The sequence below is a fragment of the Salarias fasciatus genome, chromosome 19 (genome assembly GCF_902148845.1).
Source record: "Salarias fasciatus chromosome 19, fSalaFa1.1, whole genome shotgun sequence".
Taxonomy (NCBI): domain Eukaryota; kingdom Metazoa; phylum Chordata; class Actinopteri; order Blenniiformes; family Blenniidae; genus Salarias; species Salarias fasciatus.
The window spans coordinates 16,752,589-16,768,722 of NC_043763.1; the positions used below are offsets into that span (position 1 = coordinate 16,752,589).

The following is a 16,134-nucleotide window of genomic DNA, read 5'->3' on the forward strand; positions in this document are numbered from 1 at the left end:
TGGGCAGCCGGCTGCAGTCGGGACATCTGGGTGGGGACAGGAGAGGACGCCGGAGGGACGGGATCAACGGCTGGTGTGTCAGTGCTTCCAGTCGGCTGCGACAATGTCCACAGTCTCTCCATATTTTAAATCAGTGCTCACAAAAACGTGTAAATCTGCCGCCGCTTGGCTTCACCGCAACGTCTCATCAAATCAAAGACTGGAGAGGGAGTGCCGGGCCTTTCTTGGAGGCAGTGAAGGCAGGTCCAGGGAGAAAACACTAAGAACCAACATTTGAAATAACTGTGTAAACACAACTGCAGCTCGTTCTTTATCTTCATCCTCGCTCAGCCTTCACTGTGAGCAGACCCACAGTCCTCACTCCCTCTCAGACAGAGCAGCCAGATGAATGTCGATCTCCGACTCTGACAGAATTCTGAAACACAAACAGCAATTTTAAATGGTTACACTCATTTTTTTCAGGATCTCAACGTACGTTCAGACCCTGAAAAAATGAGTGTAACCATTTGATCTTACCCCTGCTCTTACTTTGGGGGGAAATTCCCCTTTAACATGGGGCCACTAATTTTTTTTTTTTTTCGAAATAACTTTGACAGTCGAGAAAGAGTCGAGACATTACCAGAAACGCAGCAGAAAACCGGCTGCTATCTCCAGCCAACCTCGTCTATCTGGAAAAGTCAACATAGGTACAAATTCTAACCCTGCCTTGCTTGGCACGGAGCCAGAAGGACGAGCGGTTGGAAAGGAACAGTGGGAAACAATGTCTGTCCGGGCAGCCTTCAGCTTTGAAAGATAATGTTACATTATCTGTCCACCGAACAGCACACATTTACAACTGTTTCTTGTTCACTACTCTGGATCACCTCTCAGCTGGACTTCTGCACCATCCTACCCCTTTGGGATGCGGTGCGGCAGGACGGTCAACTCATGGATGTGCACTCAACAGATTCACAGAACTATCTCATGCCAACGTGGAGAAAAACCTGTGAGAAAAGTTTCCTGGAGCTTGCGAGATTTATGACACCAGCGATGAGGGAGAAACAGGTTCCAACCTGCTACTAACAAGGAGAGGCGATCATACGGGGATGAGGAATGTAAAGCAGGTATAGGAGAAGTCGTGGATTCCCAAGGCTTGTAAACGTAAGCGTCCATTTCCCCGAACCATTAGTTTACAATATCCTAACGCTCATGAAGCCTTTTTAGACTAGTTTTATTCTTTGAACTATTTCATTGGCTTCTCCTCATCAAGATCCACAACAGCAGATCATGAATAATCACATTATTGTGTTATTTGTTTTTGTTTGTTTCCTCATTTGTGTTACATATAACTACTTAGTATTAGAATTAAAATCTTTTCATCTTTTCTGTATCCAATAAGTTATTCTTCACAGATCGTAAATTCTTTCATTGAATCTAAAATGCAGTAGTGTTTTCATACACTTTGTGTTTTAAAAATAGATATTTTATACAAAAGGCTGATCCATGTTACGAGGAATAAGCCCGACATTAAGAAAGAAAATAATAAAAAGTGATTAATTGTTGCACACATTTTACAAGCCTTCATAAACGCATCTGCTGCGTTCAAGTTCTCGTAGCTCCATTGTTGGTCTCCATAAACCATCAATCACTCAAGGCTTTAAAGGTGCTGTAGGCAGGATTCCACATCTCCGCCATCTTGCTTAGGGTTACCGAAGCAAGATGGCGATTTGACCCATCTAAGATGGTGATTTGAAACCCAGCACAGCCAATCCTGTCCTGTTTTCTCGGACATCACGCCCTTACGCAAGTTAAGCCCCTCCCACAAGAACGTGCGACGAACGCCCCTCGACCAATCACGGTTAGAGCCTCAGGGGCTCTTCTGATTGGTTAAAGATACCTGGAGCTGTCGAGATTCCTTTTCAGCTCAGAACAGAGACAGATGGAAACGCTGCGCCCTCGCGGTAGTGCAGTTATGCTACACTCCTAAAGGATTATCAATGGATACTCTAACATTTAATCCAAAGAAAACACAGAAAAATTAGCAATGACTAGCAAAATCCTGCCTACAGCACCTTTAAGGAATGTAGCAGAAGTTGTGCTTCAGTAGAATTTTATTGAATATTTCCACTTCACAAAATGCATTACTTTTCTGGAAAGCTGTACATAAGAAATGGACTCCAGCTGTTAAATGCCCCACTATTTTTAGAAGCACGTGTCTTAAGGTCATAAAGGTCTAATCTCTGGTCACCCTATTTAAAAAAAAAAAAAAAAATTGCATTGAAAAAGTACAGGCACTTAAAATGTTGAATTCCTTTTTTATTTACAGTCCACATTAATATCGAACTCACTCCATGAAAACAACAGGTAAAAGTGTTTGTCGTCACTTCTTCTGACTGACACACAGCCATCGTTGTGGCACTTCGTAGGTGCTGCGGTCCTCTGTGTCGTCGTAGGGGATGTGCCACGAGTCCCCTGAAGTCTGGATGATGGTGTCATAGCTGAGAATGCTCTGTTAACATACAGACATGCACACAGTTAACTGGTGCATTTTCCTCGGTCGTCCACTCTCTTCACGTCCTCTCCCTCCTCACCTGAAATCGAACCTTCCTGCCTGCAGCCACGTATCCGTCCACCACGAGCTGATGTCCCCTCTGCCATTTGAAGAAAAGCCGGCGGGTGGCTCCGTCTGGCAGGCAGGCCTTGTGGTCTCTCATCAGGTCCCTGCTCACAAAGCGGCAGTGGTTCCCTGAGTGCAGTGTGGCGTACAGCAGGAAGGGGTCATCCTCCGAACTGATGGACGAAAAAAAAAAAAAAAAAAGCAATTTCAATGATTACATCGACATATCAGCATCAACAGAGTGGGATCTCGATTATTCTGCTTGCTATTAAGCTCTCACATATTGTCAGTGAAGAAGCAGTGTGCTTTCTGCTGGATGAGCTGCATGTTGCGTTTGTCCCAGGATCTGGAAGGTCGCAGCATGTGCTTCCTCCCCAGCACCAGGATAGTCAGGCCCTGACGCTCCAGCTCCGACACCACCTCCAACAACTGAAACACACGAAAAACTCTTGGTTTTTTTTTGTTTTTATGATGAAAATCCAATTACATTATTCAAGTTTTCATCGGAATATATCAATGAAACTACAAAAACACTTCAATCACATCAAGTTATGCGCCCTTTGTATTAATCTTCCTATCTTTTTTAAAGTTTTTTTCTTGCTTTTCTTAGCTTTCTGTACAGTTTACAGCTACACGGCCTATGAGAAGGATGCGACATGTCTTACACAGAGCAGCAGACCGCATTTTAAAACCCCCTCACAGACAGATGTAGGCGACCAGACAAATAGGCCGAGTACTGTTAAAATCAGGTGCTGTACAGTAAGAAAAACCTTCTCCTACACACATCTGTCGCTCACAAAGAAGCGTATTTAGCAGGTTAGTCATTGTGTGATGAGCAGAAAAGTCCGGTGGTCGGATTGACACTGTCCGTGGGAAGAAGCAATACACACACCCAAAAACCACACAGCGCGTAGATGGAACAGACACCAGTCAAACATTGTAAAGATTCACATGTAGGTATATTTGTGCGTAGACTCTCACCGTCTCTGACTGCTTGCTTCTGTCTTTGTTGACATTTGCTACATTCAGCCCATCCACAACCACATCAAACACTGGCTTCTTCTTTACAAAGGTCCTGAACCGCTCCAACTCCTGAACAGACAAAACAAACAAAGGTCAATGAGAGTTCTGATGTGCAGCCAGTGATACGGACAGATAACATCATAAACATATCGAGTAATATTGAGTAAATATTTGAGTAATGTTGGCCTTGGATTAGCAACAACTTAGCAAGGCCATCCTCAAGGAAATCACCAATCCCTGGTAGATTTGTCCTTTGCTGTAACAATCAATCTTAAATCATTGAAAAGCTTGATTAACTGTTAGGATGAGGAACAGATCTGAGTATGTGAGACCTCTTCTACTTTATTAGACATTCACCTCACTTGAATGTTTCATGAATGTGTCATGATGGGATCAGTCCGGGTGAGGGTTGGTCATATCATCAGGAATCTTCTCAGAAGATGAAGATACAGATGTAGAGATCGTTGCCTAAATGCAGAGTATATCTGCATTTAGGCAGTGTAACTCCGTTGGCAGTTGGGGGCTAAGGGTTTCGACCTTGCAAACTTCTCATTACAAGCCAGCTTTCGAAACGTTTAGGCCACCAAAGACCCCGTTCATAACGTAAACTACTTTTCTGGATGAAATCGAAAGCATGTAAATCAAAGCACGAGCCCATTTGAATTAAATGAACCTTTTCAGTAAGTGGCTGAAAAGGAAGTGGAAAGTTTGACCAACTCAGATCTGAAAATCTCCTTCTTGTCTTTCTTACAGCCACGGCGACGGGGAACTCCGGCGCTCCGCTCACGTGACGGATGATTGACTGGTTTCCTCGCTGACTGATCACAGGACGCTGTCGGTAATAAATCAGTCTGGCCTTTGCTTCTCGGTAGTGAGATGGCAACGTGCCAGACTGAAGACAGTTGCTAACATCAGGTTTGTAAAAATTTTTTGCGCAGTCACAACGATAACATTTGATTTTCGCTCATGAGATCAAAACTTCATAAATGAGAGTGTTTCGCTTTGGTTGTGAGTGGTTGATTTTCAGTGCAACAATTACGTTGTTAAGTTACAGGAACAAGGAAGTAACGCATGCAGAATACAGAATATAACCTGCTGGGCAGATACATCCCTTCCTGCTTTACATATCTGGTTTATTTCTATTAATTGGAGAGAAAAATATTCTGGATTTATGATCAGAGCTACTTGTTCCAAGAAATCTGTGGAAGGGGGAAAAAAAACGTATAAAATGTGTTTCAAAATCTAAATAACATGGAGCAGTCCGCTTTCACCCACTAACTGTGAAACTCAAAGTATTTACCTCAAAACTCATTCAAGGTGGTAGATTTGACTGAGCCAGAGGCAAAAAAATGCAGTTATGCTGACGTGTGCTAAATTTTCTACTTTCAAAATAAATAAGTCTCGAACAGTTGTACTTGTTTTTGACAGGTATTTATTTTAATTTGTCTGCTTTACGTTACATTAAGAAGCATTCAGTTTTAAATATTTGCGTTCTGATCTCACCTTCAATCGAGATTTGTTATCAACTCTGCAGAAGCCCTCTGACTTTATCACAAATTTACATATATCTAAAACAAACACAACTTCTTAGCTACGTAGTGCCGTACAGTCAACCCTGAATGCAACACTTAAAAATCCAGCAAATATAGCAAACTTACAGTCATGCTTAAAACAAAATACAACCATATTGGGGTTTTTTTTTTGTTTATATTAAAAAAAAAAGCAACAACCAAAACAAAAAGCTGTGTATAATGTTGCATTTCAATCTTTATTTAAATTCAAAGTATATTTTATGGTTGTTGTTGATCTGGGAACACTAGTGAAGTCTTAAAATACTAAACCACAGCTTTGTACTTTATCATGAGAGTAACGCTGGCGTTATCAGTGCTTTCACTTTTAGATAGGAGTAAAGTGAAAATAGGATGTGGTGCATTCCCCTCGATTTGAAACTGTGCGCGTTGTATCCACAATCATGTTTAGAAAATGGAGATAAACACGCCTGCAGTAACCTGAGGGTGCTCAGGTTTTGCTTAGAACACTTTAAAACAACATAAACGGGGACAATAACCTGTTTCTGCAGCAACGGACTGCTGCTACAAGAGCTTAGAGCGGTGGGAGATTTGCATTTCAGTGCAGGACAGACTAAACGTCCCCAAGAAATGAAATCACATTTTCTAGAGAAACAGAAGAACAGCTTGTGAGTCGAATAAGAAGGAAGAGACAGACAGAGAGAAAGCCCAGTATAATTATCCAGGGACTTTCCAGAGCTGATATGTGAAACCGGCTCATTGTGCTGCTGTGGATTATATGACTGCTTAAAGCACGCACGCACACACACACACACACACACACACATATGCACAAGCACACACCTACTTGCATGCACAAGCTTACAGTACAACCACCTGAAATCCATTATCACACAAAGCACCAAATGTATTCAGTAAACACTGCTCACTAAATAACCACTGACCTGCTTCCTCACCAGCCTGCTGAACTCAGATCAACTCAGAAATAACATTTACCAGCACTTCCTCCTTATACTAGCCTTATCTATGAAATCTTTATCTATTTCAGACTGAGATTGCGACATCAAGGGCATGAGGCAGGACGAGTGAGTGGTGCTGAGCTCTGATGCCTCGCAGCAGGAGGACTGAGGTAAAGTTCCAGGTCAGGACTTTCCGTCGTGGAGTTTGCATATTCCACTTGTGCCTGTGTGGGTTTTCTGCAGGTACTCATCAGGGTCAGGGTGTGTGGGGTTGACTGTCGGTCTTTACAAGTTATGCGTGTGTGTGTGTGTGTGTGTGTGTGTGTCTCAGTGTTTTTCTTTTCCATTTTAATTATCTGCTGATTATTCAGTTTGTATTAACCTTTCGTTAAATGTTCCACAGTCATCTCACTAACACCTCATCATGAACTTGTTTATCTGAAGACACAAAAAAAAAAAGCATCCAAATAAGAAAGAGGGACTGGTGTTTGTCCGTGCTTTTCAGGGTTTAGATCAGGCGTTCTGTTGGTTTTACAATATATTGCACGCGGGTTTCTGTTTTGGTTGTTTCTGATGTTGCAGCTCACCTCTCACCTGTCTCTACCTGCAGTGCATCCACAGTGATTTCACTGCAGCTGCAGCTTTCACCACATACAGACATAAAGATACCAGTCTCCGGCGTCCCCTGCTTACATGTGTTCCCTTTCTTCTGCTGCTTGTCCCGCTGTTGGACTCACTCTGTTTACCCCTAACAAAGAGCGGCCTTAAACTGAAGGGCATTAAAAGACGTCTACTGAAGCGGCGCTGCGGCCCCCTCCTTTCCCGCTGCTGTCTGTCTCTGCTCAACAGGAGGTAGCTTGCAGTCCAGATGCACATGGTGCTTCCCATACTGGAAATCCCCTTCATTTAACGGAGTGTTCCACCAACAAACTCCCCCCCTCCAACTGACAAACACCGAGAACGCATGCAAGCTTGCTCTCTCTTCATAAGTAATCTCAGCATGTTTTATTAGCTACACATAACTCCTGCTGCCAAGTTTCCTCGTAGAACTGTGTCAGTTGAATAACCATGTTTTTACTTCAATTTATTTCTGGTTTTAAATTGGAAAAAAACAACAACATTATAATAATAAAGCAATGCAATGCAATCCAGTTCAGTGAAAGGCCTCAGTTCTTCACACTGATGCAAACACATCTACTTCACGTTAGCAAGGTAAAGTAATGGCTCCTGCTGCTGGACTTAAAAGAAGCATTAAAGTAAATACACTGCCACTATTGGTCTTAATGTAGTCAAAGAAACAGTATTTCTGCAAGTGCTTTAAATGCTGAAGTAAATGTCTGACACTCCAATGATTCACAAACTGTATTTGTCTCTGACGAGCTCAGCAGCACTGATCTGTCTGTTCAAAGCGTTTAAGCCATCCTAACTTCTCTTCATGTCAAAATCAGCCTCTCTGACTAGAGATCAGAAAATATTCCTTTAAACTGTTGATGAGGTGTTTACACCAACTCCCAACAACTTTGAAGTTCAACGATGGAAACTAAATGGATAGTTTATTCATGTTTCATGCGAAACAGGATCATGAGATCATTCATTTAGTTTGGCAAAGCTACACAACATCCTGAACTACCACACAGCTACAGCCATGTTTATGCTCCAGCTTCAGTCCACCAAACATGAACACACCTGTTTATGTATAAAACCAAATTGCTCATAATTAAAAAAAAACTTCACACATAAACCTGCATAAATTATGATAGGACAGACCATACAGTAAACTTTTTGGATGTTGTATTGATATTGCCATAGTTTGCCACAAGATGGCAGTCATGCACAAATAATGATGTACAAACCCTCATAGCTGCCTTCAATCCAGATCAATATGTATAATGTTGACATGAACTGAAATCAGTTGAACAATTCATTTGATTTGGTGTGTGTGTGTGTGTGTGTGTGTGTGTGTGTGTGTGTGTGTGTGTGTAGGTAGGGTACCTCCGGCGTGGTCTTGTTGAAAACATCTTCACCCTGGATGATGTCGGCCATAACTCTGTCTTTCAGCTGCTGGTACTCCTCTGCAGTCAGCTGGATGGACTCTAACTCAGACCCACAGCACCGGCACACTCCTCTGAACACACAATGTGCAAATGACACACACTATGACACAAGCTATGACACAGGTACGTACTTATAGACCATGTGACTTTACTCATGAATGCATTAAAAAAAAAAATCCTTACTTTGTAGTAGTGTTGGTCCACCGTCCTGTCCAGTTCTGTCCTTTGAGACTTAAGACAAGAAAGAAGACATTTTAAACATGACGGACGATCATATCTGGTTCTCTGTGTATTTATAGTTCTGTCGTACCTCTCAAACCACTCCTTGATGGCGGTGGCGAGGCCCTGCTGGGGGTAGATCTGATTGTTCCTCATGTGCAGCAGTATGCCATGCAGTCTCTCATTCTCCTCGTTCTCTGATACGCCCTGGCTTTCCTCCTCCTCAGTCCTTCTCACTCCAAAAAGCACCTCCCAAGTTTCCGGGTGCGGGTTCAACTCCTTCTCCAGTAACTCGTCATAAAGACTCCAGGCAGTGGCTCTGTCGCCGTGGCGTACTGCTGCTTCTATGATGTCCCCGTAGTTGCGTGGTGACGGCGTGAAGACCTGTGAGGATGGCAGACAGATGCAATGATGCCCCAGCTCCTGTTACAATTAAGGTGATCTTGAGTAACCAGATATTTGGACTCACCTTCTTGACCTGGTTGAGGATGCTGATGGCTTCTCTCCACCTCACCGTCCTGCTGAAGGCTTTGATGAACAGACTGGAGGCTCCTGTGTCCAGAGCCGGGAAGCTGCCCCGCATGATATCATAGACCTCAAACACCTCGGCGTCGTGGCCCGCGCTCACACACAGCGTCAGATACCGAAGAAGCAGCTCGTAAGACAGCGTGCCAGTTTCCATGGCGACAAATGTGAGCAGAGACCTGGGATAAAAATTTGAAAAGACGTTGTTTTGTATTGTGAGTTTCACTGGACCTTTACGGCTCACAGGAGTTGCTTGCTGATTGGATTTAACAGTCTGGCCCTTCTCTTACTTGGCTATGTCCAGCTCTGCCCCGGAAGTGAACAGTGCACCCATCATCTGGATGTCAAAACGTTGTGGGTTTCCCATCGACTCTTTCAGCTTCCTCCACTCAGTGGTGGTGAGCGGCCGGTCAGGAGGCTGCATCCTTCCTGGGAATCATCACAAATTTCTACAGCAACAATTCAACAAAGGCTCGAGCAATTGTTAAAAAAAATGTAAGTTAAACATCATGCAAGTCCGAGCAATTCACATGTATCCATATATATTCTGGTTTTTTTTCATTTAAATTTATTTATATTGTGTTTTTTTGAGCCGTCCAGAGACATGGTCCTGTACATAATATTGTCCAATCATTCAGTGAATCTGGTACAATGTTAAAGGTTCATACTAGATGCTGGCGATTTTCAGCTGCTTGGGCAGCACTGGATCATGAACTGGCCTGATTCTGGAGGAATCATTTCAGGAACACCATCAGAAATCATTATCTGTACGCACATTTCACCTCATAAACCATAAATGGAAGTTTAGATTGTATCAAGTGAATATAAAGCCTTGTGTGAACGCAATCCAAAAAGACAGCCATCTTATAAACCTTGTCTAAAATAGACTGAGGCAACATGGAAAATATTTATGTTGTCAGAATAAATTTGACTAACTTTGGAAAGCATGGATGTTGCAATGCAAACTAAAGTGAAGAACCGATTTCACAGCAGCACATAGTCCAAAGACAGCATCTCTGATCACATGATGAGTGTCATCAACATGTCTCCCTCACATCTGACCAAACATCAGACATTGTCAATATTAAAAATCATATATTGGTCTACTCCCATATCAAAGCGTCTCTTTGTGATAAGAACTTTTATACTTCAGCAAGACAATGATAGGCAACATACACCATCCAAACTATCCTGACTCAAAGTCATTATACACATCGTGCCATCCTTTTAGGAACTGTTGATACATATCTCACCTGTTCCTCTCCTCCGTTCAGCCTCCCTCTCCTCCTGTTCTTCCTTATCCTGGGAAAGCAGGTCTGTTTTTTTCCTGAGCATGTCTGTGGTCCGCTTCGCCGTCCCAGCAGCAAACACAGATTTTGGGAAGGAGGCCTTCTTGGCTCTACGATCATTTTCATCTTCCCATAATTCCCCTCTTCCCCGTGTAAACGGGTTGCGTTTGATGCCTGATTGTCCATCAGTCAGTCCACTGTCCTTCTTCCTGCCTGCCAGTCTGCTGCCCAGATTGGAGCTTGCATCACTTGTGCACAGAGAGCGTGAAGAGGAAGGCAGCTGCAGGGATCTCCACAGATGTTTGGGAGTGAGGAAAGCTGGATGTCCTCCATGAAGGAAAGACTGGAAGGACTTTAGAGAAACTCTGACTGAGCCCATTGCCAATGTGTAATTCACGAGTTTATGAAACAACCAGTCATAACTCTGCTAAATGCAGTATGTGGAAACTGTTGCTGTCGAGAAAAAACAGATGATTATATATTTGGCACATGCTCCTGTTGCATGAATGGCTGACGACAGGTAACCTTGCTATTTTTAAACCCCAGCGTTCATTTAAAATCTGGTAGAAATCTACAATATGCTGTAATTGTAATTACAAATGCTACTCACACCTTCACCAGATATCTTGACACAAAAATGGAGACTTTTTTCCCATCAAAAACTTCATAAAGACCACAGTTGAAAGGAAGCGTGTGACAGCAGGCGCACAGTCTGACGTCATCATTAGTAGACACCTTTCGGAAGCTTTTTTCAGTTTTTAAAAATACAGTGTCGATCAATTGTGGTGTGAATATTAAAACTATTGTGCAAGTGTTATGTCACCTTGATTCCCCTATGTTTTTTCGTTTTTACAATTTAAAAGTCTTACAAAGAACGATATTCTGTTAGAAAGAAATACGATTCCTACTATGGCGACTCCAAGGTCCGCCCTTCTCTGCATCTGATTGGCCCACACGCACTTCCTTCAAATCAATGAAAGCCAATAAGACGAAGAGAAGGGTCGGCTTGTGACTTCCCTGTGATAGGATTCGTAAAAAATACAGCAGTTTTGACGTAACTTGGGAGCTTCCTGTCAGCGACAGCAACCAGGCTGTTTTTCTGCACTCCGAAATGATGAAATAGGATTATTAACTTCTCGTGAGATGCTATGGCTGATAAAGGACAGCCTCATTGGTCTGATGTTCTGAAAAAGAGGCTAGCAAACTCCAACAAAGGTAAGCAAAAACAGAAAAACAACGACGTGATGTACATACCGGCTAACCTTAGCGGGCTAACTGAAGCCTTTGAATATGATTTTCAGTCCTCGCATATATCTCTTTGTTTCATAAGCTGTTCTGTGTGGAATTCGATTTTATTTATGTCACTTCATAGATGAGAAAAGTGAAGAAGAGAAGAAAGCAGAGGTAACCGAACTGTTCTCAAAGTTTTACACCGAGTGGAGGGGAGGGAGCAGCAATGACCCGTCCTACAAGACCATCCCCCGGTTCTACTTCAAGGTATACACACACAGGATGATAGCTCACATAGTAGTTTGTATTTGTTAGTGAAATTGTTTATTGCTAAATGCTTTGTATTGCTCATTAGGGATCTGCCATTATTCTTCTTTTGCTTGAGTGACAGCAGCAGTGGCCGTAATTGTTTTTGTTCTGTAGCTACCTGCAGAAGATGAGGTGTTACTTCAGAAACTGCGAGAGGAATCCAGAGCTGTGTTCCTTCAGAGGAAGAGCAGAGAGCTGCTCGATAACGAGGAGCTGCAGGTAAGACCCTGACAGCCAAAATGACTTCATGAAGATCATCCTTTCATGGTTTCACAAGGGCCCCAGCTCACTCTCAGTTTTATTCTTTGTGCTTGTTGTTCTGCAGAACTTGTGGTTTCTGCTTGACAAACACCAAGTGCCCCCAGTGAATGGAGAGGAGGCGATGATCAACTATGAAGCCTACCTCCAGGTGGGGGAGAAAGCTGGGCCTAAGTGCAAGTAAGTGGCAACAGAGTGTAGTAATGACTAAACCGCAGATTGGGTGAGTTAAGCTTGATCAGAGGGAAAAGATTGGAAATCCTGCAATCACCCTGACTGACTGTTTGAACATTCTTATAAATTAAAAACAAATAACGTCGTCAATGGGCTTGAAGTGAGTTTATATAGTGCTCCTGTAGAGGTTTTAAGGGATGTATTTGGAGCAAAACTGCAGTAGCAAAGACTTTCAGGAAGATGAGCTTAAATTATTATTGTTTTCCCTTCGATTTCACACTGGCATGTCATGTATAGACAAAAAACACATACAGATAAATGGTTATTATTAGTTTAAATGTGAGGAGATGACTATTGCATGAGGAAAATACTAGCTTTCCTCTTCTTTTTCTTCCCTGAAGAAAATTTTTCACAGCCAAAGTGTATGCCAAGCTACTCCACAATGACCCCTATGGCCGGATCTCCATCATGCAGTTCTTCAACTACGTCATGAGGAAAGGTATGGGACGCAGGAACAGCATCCATATGGATGATTTCACTCCATGTATTGTTACTTCTGTATTTATCCTCAAGGTTTGGTCAGCCTTGACTCTCTTTTTTCTCTTTTTTTTCCTACATGAACTTGTAGTGTGGCTTCATCAGACCCGAATTGGCCTGAGTCTGTACGACGTGGCAGGACAAGGTTACCTCAGAGAGTCGGTAAGAACCCAGAATTGAGTTTGTCTTTGGGTGTTGCTGTGCAGTGTCCAAATATGTTGAGACTTGTCATCTGTGCAGGATCTGGAGAATTACATCCTGGAGCTGATCCCCACCCTGCCTCAGCTGGACGGGCTGGAGAAGTCCTTCTACTCGTTTTACGTCTGCACCGCCGTACGCAAGTTCTTCTTTTTCCTCGACCCTCTTCGAACAGGTGAGACAAAGTCCAGCTGTGAAATGCCACCATTGCATCGTGTAGCGTCACATAGTGTAAGAGATGATTATACAGAGATATCAAACAACCACAACGGAGACGTCTGTCTAAAATTATTCTTCATTAAAAGGAATGGAATAAGTTGCTGTTTGATGATTCTTTGCTGTGGACACACGTGGCAACTCCCAAAGACCCTGTTAAACAGTGTCAGAGTGATATCTGATTTATGTTTATTATGCTTTCCTAGTTAAAACCTGTTAAAGAATCGATTGGCATGTTCAGTTGCTGTTACTCATCCATACCAGTTCAACCTCACATCTGCAAATTACAGCTTATCATGCTATTTATATTTCTATTAGATGACAATTTTCAAATGAATTAAACTATTACTAATCATCATGTATGTCTGCTTTTGGATGTGGAAATGTGACTTTCTTTTATTTGGCAATTACAGGAAAGATAAAAATCCAAGATATCTTGGCCTGCAGTTTTCTGGATGACCTCTTGGAAGTATGCAATGTTTACTGTTGACTTTCTTTTTTCTTTTTTAATCTGCACTAATACATCTGGAAACTCATGACCAATCATCTGTTGTTTTTGTGAAACAGTTAAAACAGAGCTAAATCGTAGCATTTTATCTATGATAATGATACGTGATGTGTTGTTCTACCGCTGTCACTGAGACGTTCTCTCACCCTCTGTGCTCCCAGCTCAGAGATGAAGAGCTGTCCAAGGAGAGCCAAGAGTCAAACTGGTTCTCGGCTCCGTCGGCTCTCCGGGTCTACGGTGAGGCGTCGCCTGTGTGTGATCCTTTTCCATTGTGTGATTTATGAGGTTGTGTTTATTTTCATGGGTCAACACATTGATTCAATGCAGGATAAGATTAGAGAGAAACGTGTGCTCCAGTTCCAGAAAATGAGGGGAAGCTGTTTGATATTTGAGGAAGACAATGCTCACATCCAGTAACGCAACAGAAAAGATGGATGTTTTTAAGTGGCCAATGATGTGGTTTGGATTTATTTGTAAAGTTATTTTAAGATTGTTTGTTTATGATTGTTTTTTTTTTTTTCATAAAGGTTACCGATAATGTCTGTTCACCCTGCATTCGGAGCACACATTATTTTCCAACCTTTTTTTTGTGGACCCCAGAATCAAAACGTTACGTTGATAGATGATGATAGAACTGAAAAACCAAACTGCTTGTTTATGTGCTGGTAACGGTACGGTAACTGACATGTTTATGTCTGCATTAACCATCAGTCACAGCAAATGAATGCATTTGCTTTTAGGTCAGTACCTGAACTTGGATAAAGACCACAACGGCATGTTGAGCAAAGAGGAGCTGTCCCGTTATGGCACGGCCACGCTCACCTCCGTGTTCCTGGACAGAGTCTTTCAGGAGTGTCTCACCTACGATGGGGAAATGGTAAGCATGCAGCATTGTGATTCACCGTCTTTAAGTAGAGTTAAAAGTTTAACATGATCTTTTTAATGGCGGGATCCATAATTTTCTGTTGTTCAATCATTAATGATGACACAGCTATAACGCTATCTCAGGAATTAAAACTATAAAAGAAGTGAAGCACATAATAAGCTTGATAACAGAGGAGGTTTCTGTTTAACTTGTGTTTCCTGGTGGGAAGATCTGATGCATCTGGCAGCTAATCTGTGTGTTACTCTTCAACTTTGACTAACTACATGAAGTTAATCTTTCAACATTTTTTTGTTGAGAATGTCTTCCTTGAAGAGCTCACACACATTTAATGACAATGAGAATTACAAGGTGTTGGTCTGACAGCAGTTGTTGTCATGGAGGACGTTAAAAATGCATGACGGTGTTTTCCCCTCTTTTTCTCAGGACTACAAGACCTATCTGGACTTTGTGTTGGCCCTTGAAAACAGGAAGGAGCCCGCTGCATTACAGTATATTTTTAAACTCTTGGACATGGAGAATCGGGGATACCTCAATGTCTTCTCTCTCAACTACTTCTTCAGGGTATCTCCGCCACACGAAGCAAAGTCACATGTTAAATCAAGCACTGATTCAAATTATGTCGTCACTGCTGTGGATGTTGGCCACATGTCTGTTCTTCTTACATTTAGACGCATTCTGTGTTAGAAGAAACAAAATAAAATCGTCTGAGTGTTTGGTGTTTGGCTTTTCAGGCCATCCAGGAGCAGATGAAGCTGCACGGTCAGGAGCCCGTCTCCTTCCAGGACGTGAAGGTAGAAAACGCACTCATTATGATCCACTTTTTTTTTTTTTGTTTTGTTTGTAATGTCAGTTGTGGTCGCCACCTCTCCTCAGGATGAGATCTTCGACATGGTGAAGCCCAGAGACCCGTACAAGATCACACTGCAGGACCTGGTGAACAGTTGCCAGGGCGACACAGTCGCCAGCATCCTGATCGACCTCAACGGCTTCTGGACCTACGAAAACAGGGAGGTGCTGGTTGCCAATGACAACGACGCCGGCAACACAGCCGACATGGACGACACTTAAAGAAGAGACCGGAGAAATCAGCCAGACTCCAAAGAGGACGGCAGTGGTGTGAATCCATGACCATCTGGAGGCAACTCTCAGCTCCTCATTTTACTGTTCCTGTTTTTTTAAATGCCCCCTTTCAACTGTTTCTATGTGTCTGTTTCCTTCTGTAGTGTTGGAAAAACATCCTTATTTATTGTAATAAGCACTGTTTGTAACCATCTTTGCCTAATAATTAAATTCTTACTGTAACATTCCCACCTTGTTTTTTGCTGAATTTTATTCAGAGTGAGGTTTTAATTTTAAAGATGACACAAATAAGATTGATTTCAAATAAAAAAATGCATGAGTTTTTCGCTGTTTACTCAACTGCCTTTAAGAGTGTGAAGCAACAATATCAGAGGTGAATATCTATGAAATAATTTACCTAGGTCCAAAAGTTTTGAAAAAAAAGGCTTTCAGAACAGTGTAACTTTTGTCTTTTCAACAAATTAGGTTTTTTTTCCATTCTGAACAAATGGAACCTCGTGGTGTTCCCCAACAATATACAGTACAATGATATCAACTGAAATTG

The 16,134-nt window shown here is 42.3% G+C and overlaps 2 protein-coding genes across 4 annotated transcripts; one reads left to right on the top strand and one right to left on the bottom strand.

Annotated features, from left to right (window-relative positions):
* Positions 1-2,182: 2,182 nt before the first annotated feature.
* On the bottom strand, positions 2,183-10,895 carry LOC115406645 (mitochondrial ribonuclease P catalytic subunit-like). 3 transcript variants are annotated; one of them, XM_030116787.1, is made up of 11 exons: positions 10,807-10,895; positions 10,159-10,647; positions 9,196-9,334; positions 8,850-9,084; positions 8,472-8,764; positions 8,345-8,392; positions 8,100-8,232; positions 3,578-3,688; positions 2,877-3,025; positions 2,571-2,769; positions 2,183-2,488 (listed from the first exon to the last, which is right to left on the bottom strand). In XM_030116787.1, exons 2-11 carry the CDS (start codon positions 10,571-10,573, stop codon positions 2,360-2,362), a joined length of 1,851 nt encoding a protein of 616 aa, XP_029972647.1. In that variant the 5' UTR covers positions 10,574-10,647; positions 10,807-10,895; the 3' UTR covers positions 2,183-2,359. The 3 variants fall into 3 exon arrangements, with proteins under 3 accessions (XP_029972647.1, XP_029972648.1, XP_029972646.1); XM_030116788.1 differs by having other exon boundaries at positions 10,159-10,641; positions 10,805-10,883; XM_030116786.1 differs by having other exon boundaries at positions 10,159-10,884.
* A 363-nt stretch (positions 10,896-11,258) lies between these two features.
* LOC115406651 (serine/threonine-protein phosphatase 2A regulatory subunit B'' subunit gamma-like) lies at positions 11,259-15,877 on the top strand. The gene is made up of 13 exons (XM_030116800.1): positions 11,259-11,409; positions 11,567-11,691; positions 11,848-11,952; positions 12,059-12,171; positions 12,567-12,664; positions 12,794-12,864; positions 12,943-13,075; positions 13,530-13,585; positions 13,786-13,861; positions 14,365-14,501; positions 14,934-15,071; positions 15,242-15,301; positions 15,384-15,877. The coding sequence occupies exons 1-13, from the start codon at positions 11,343-11,345 to the stop codon at positions 15,576-15,578; spliced, it is 1,374 nt and encodes a 457-aa protein (XP_029972660.1). The 5' UTR covers positions 11,259-11,342; the 3' UTR covers positions 15,579-15,877.
* The last annotated feature ends 257 nt before the right edge of the window (positions 15,878-16,134 follow it).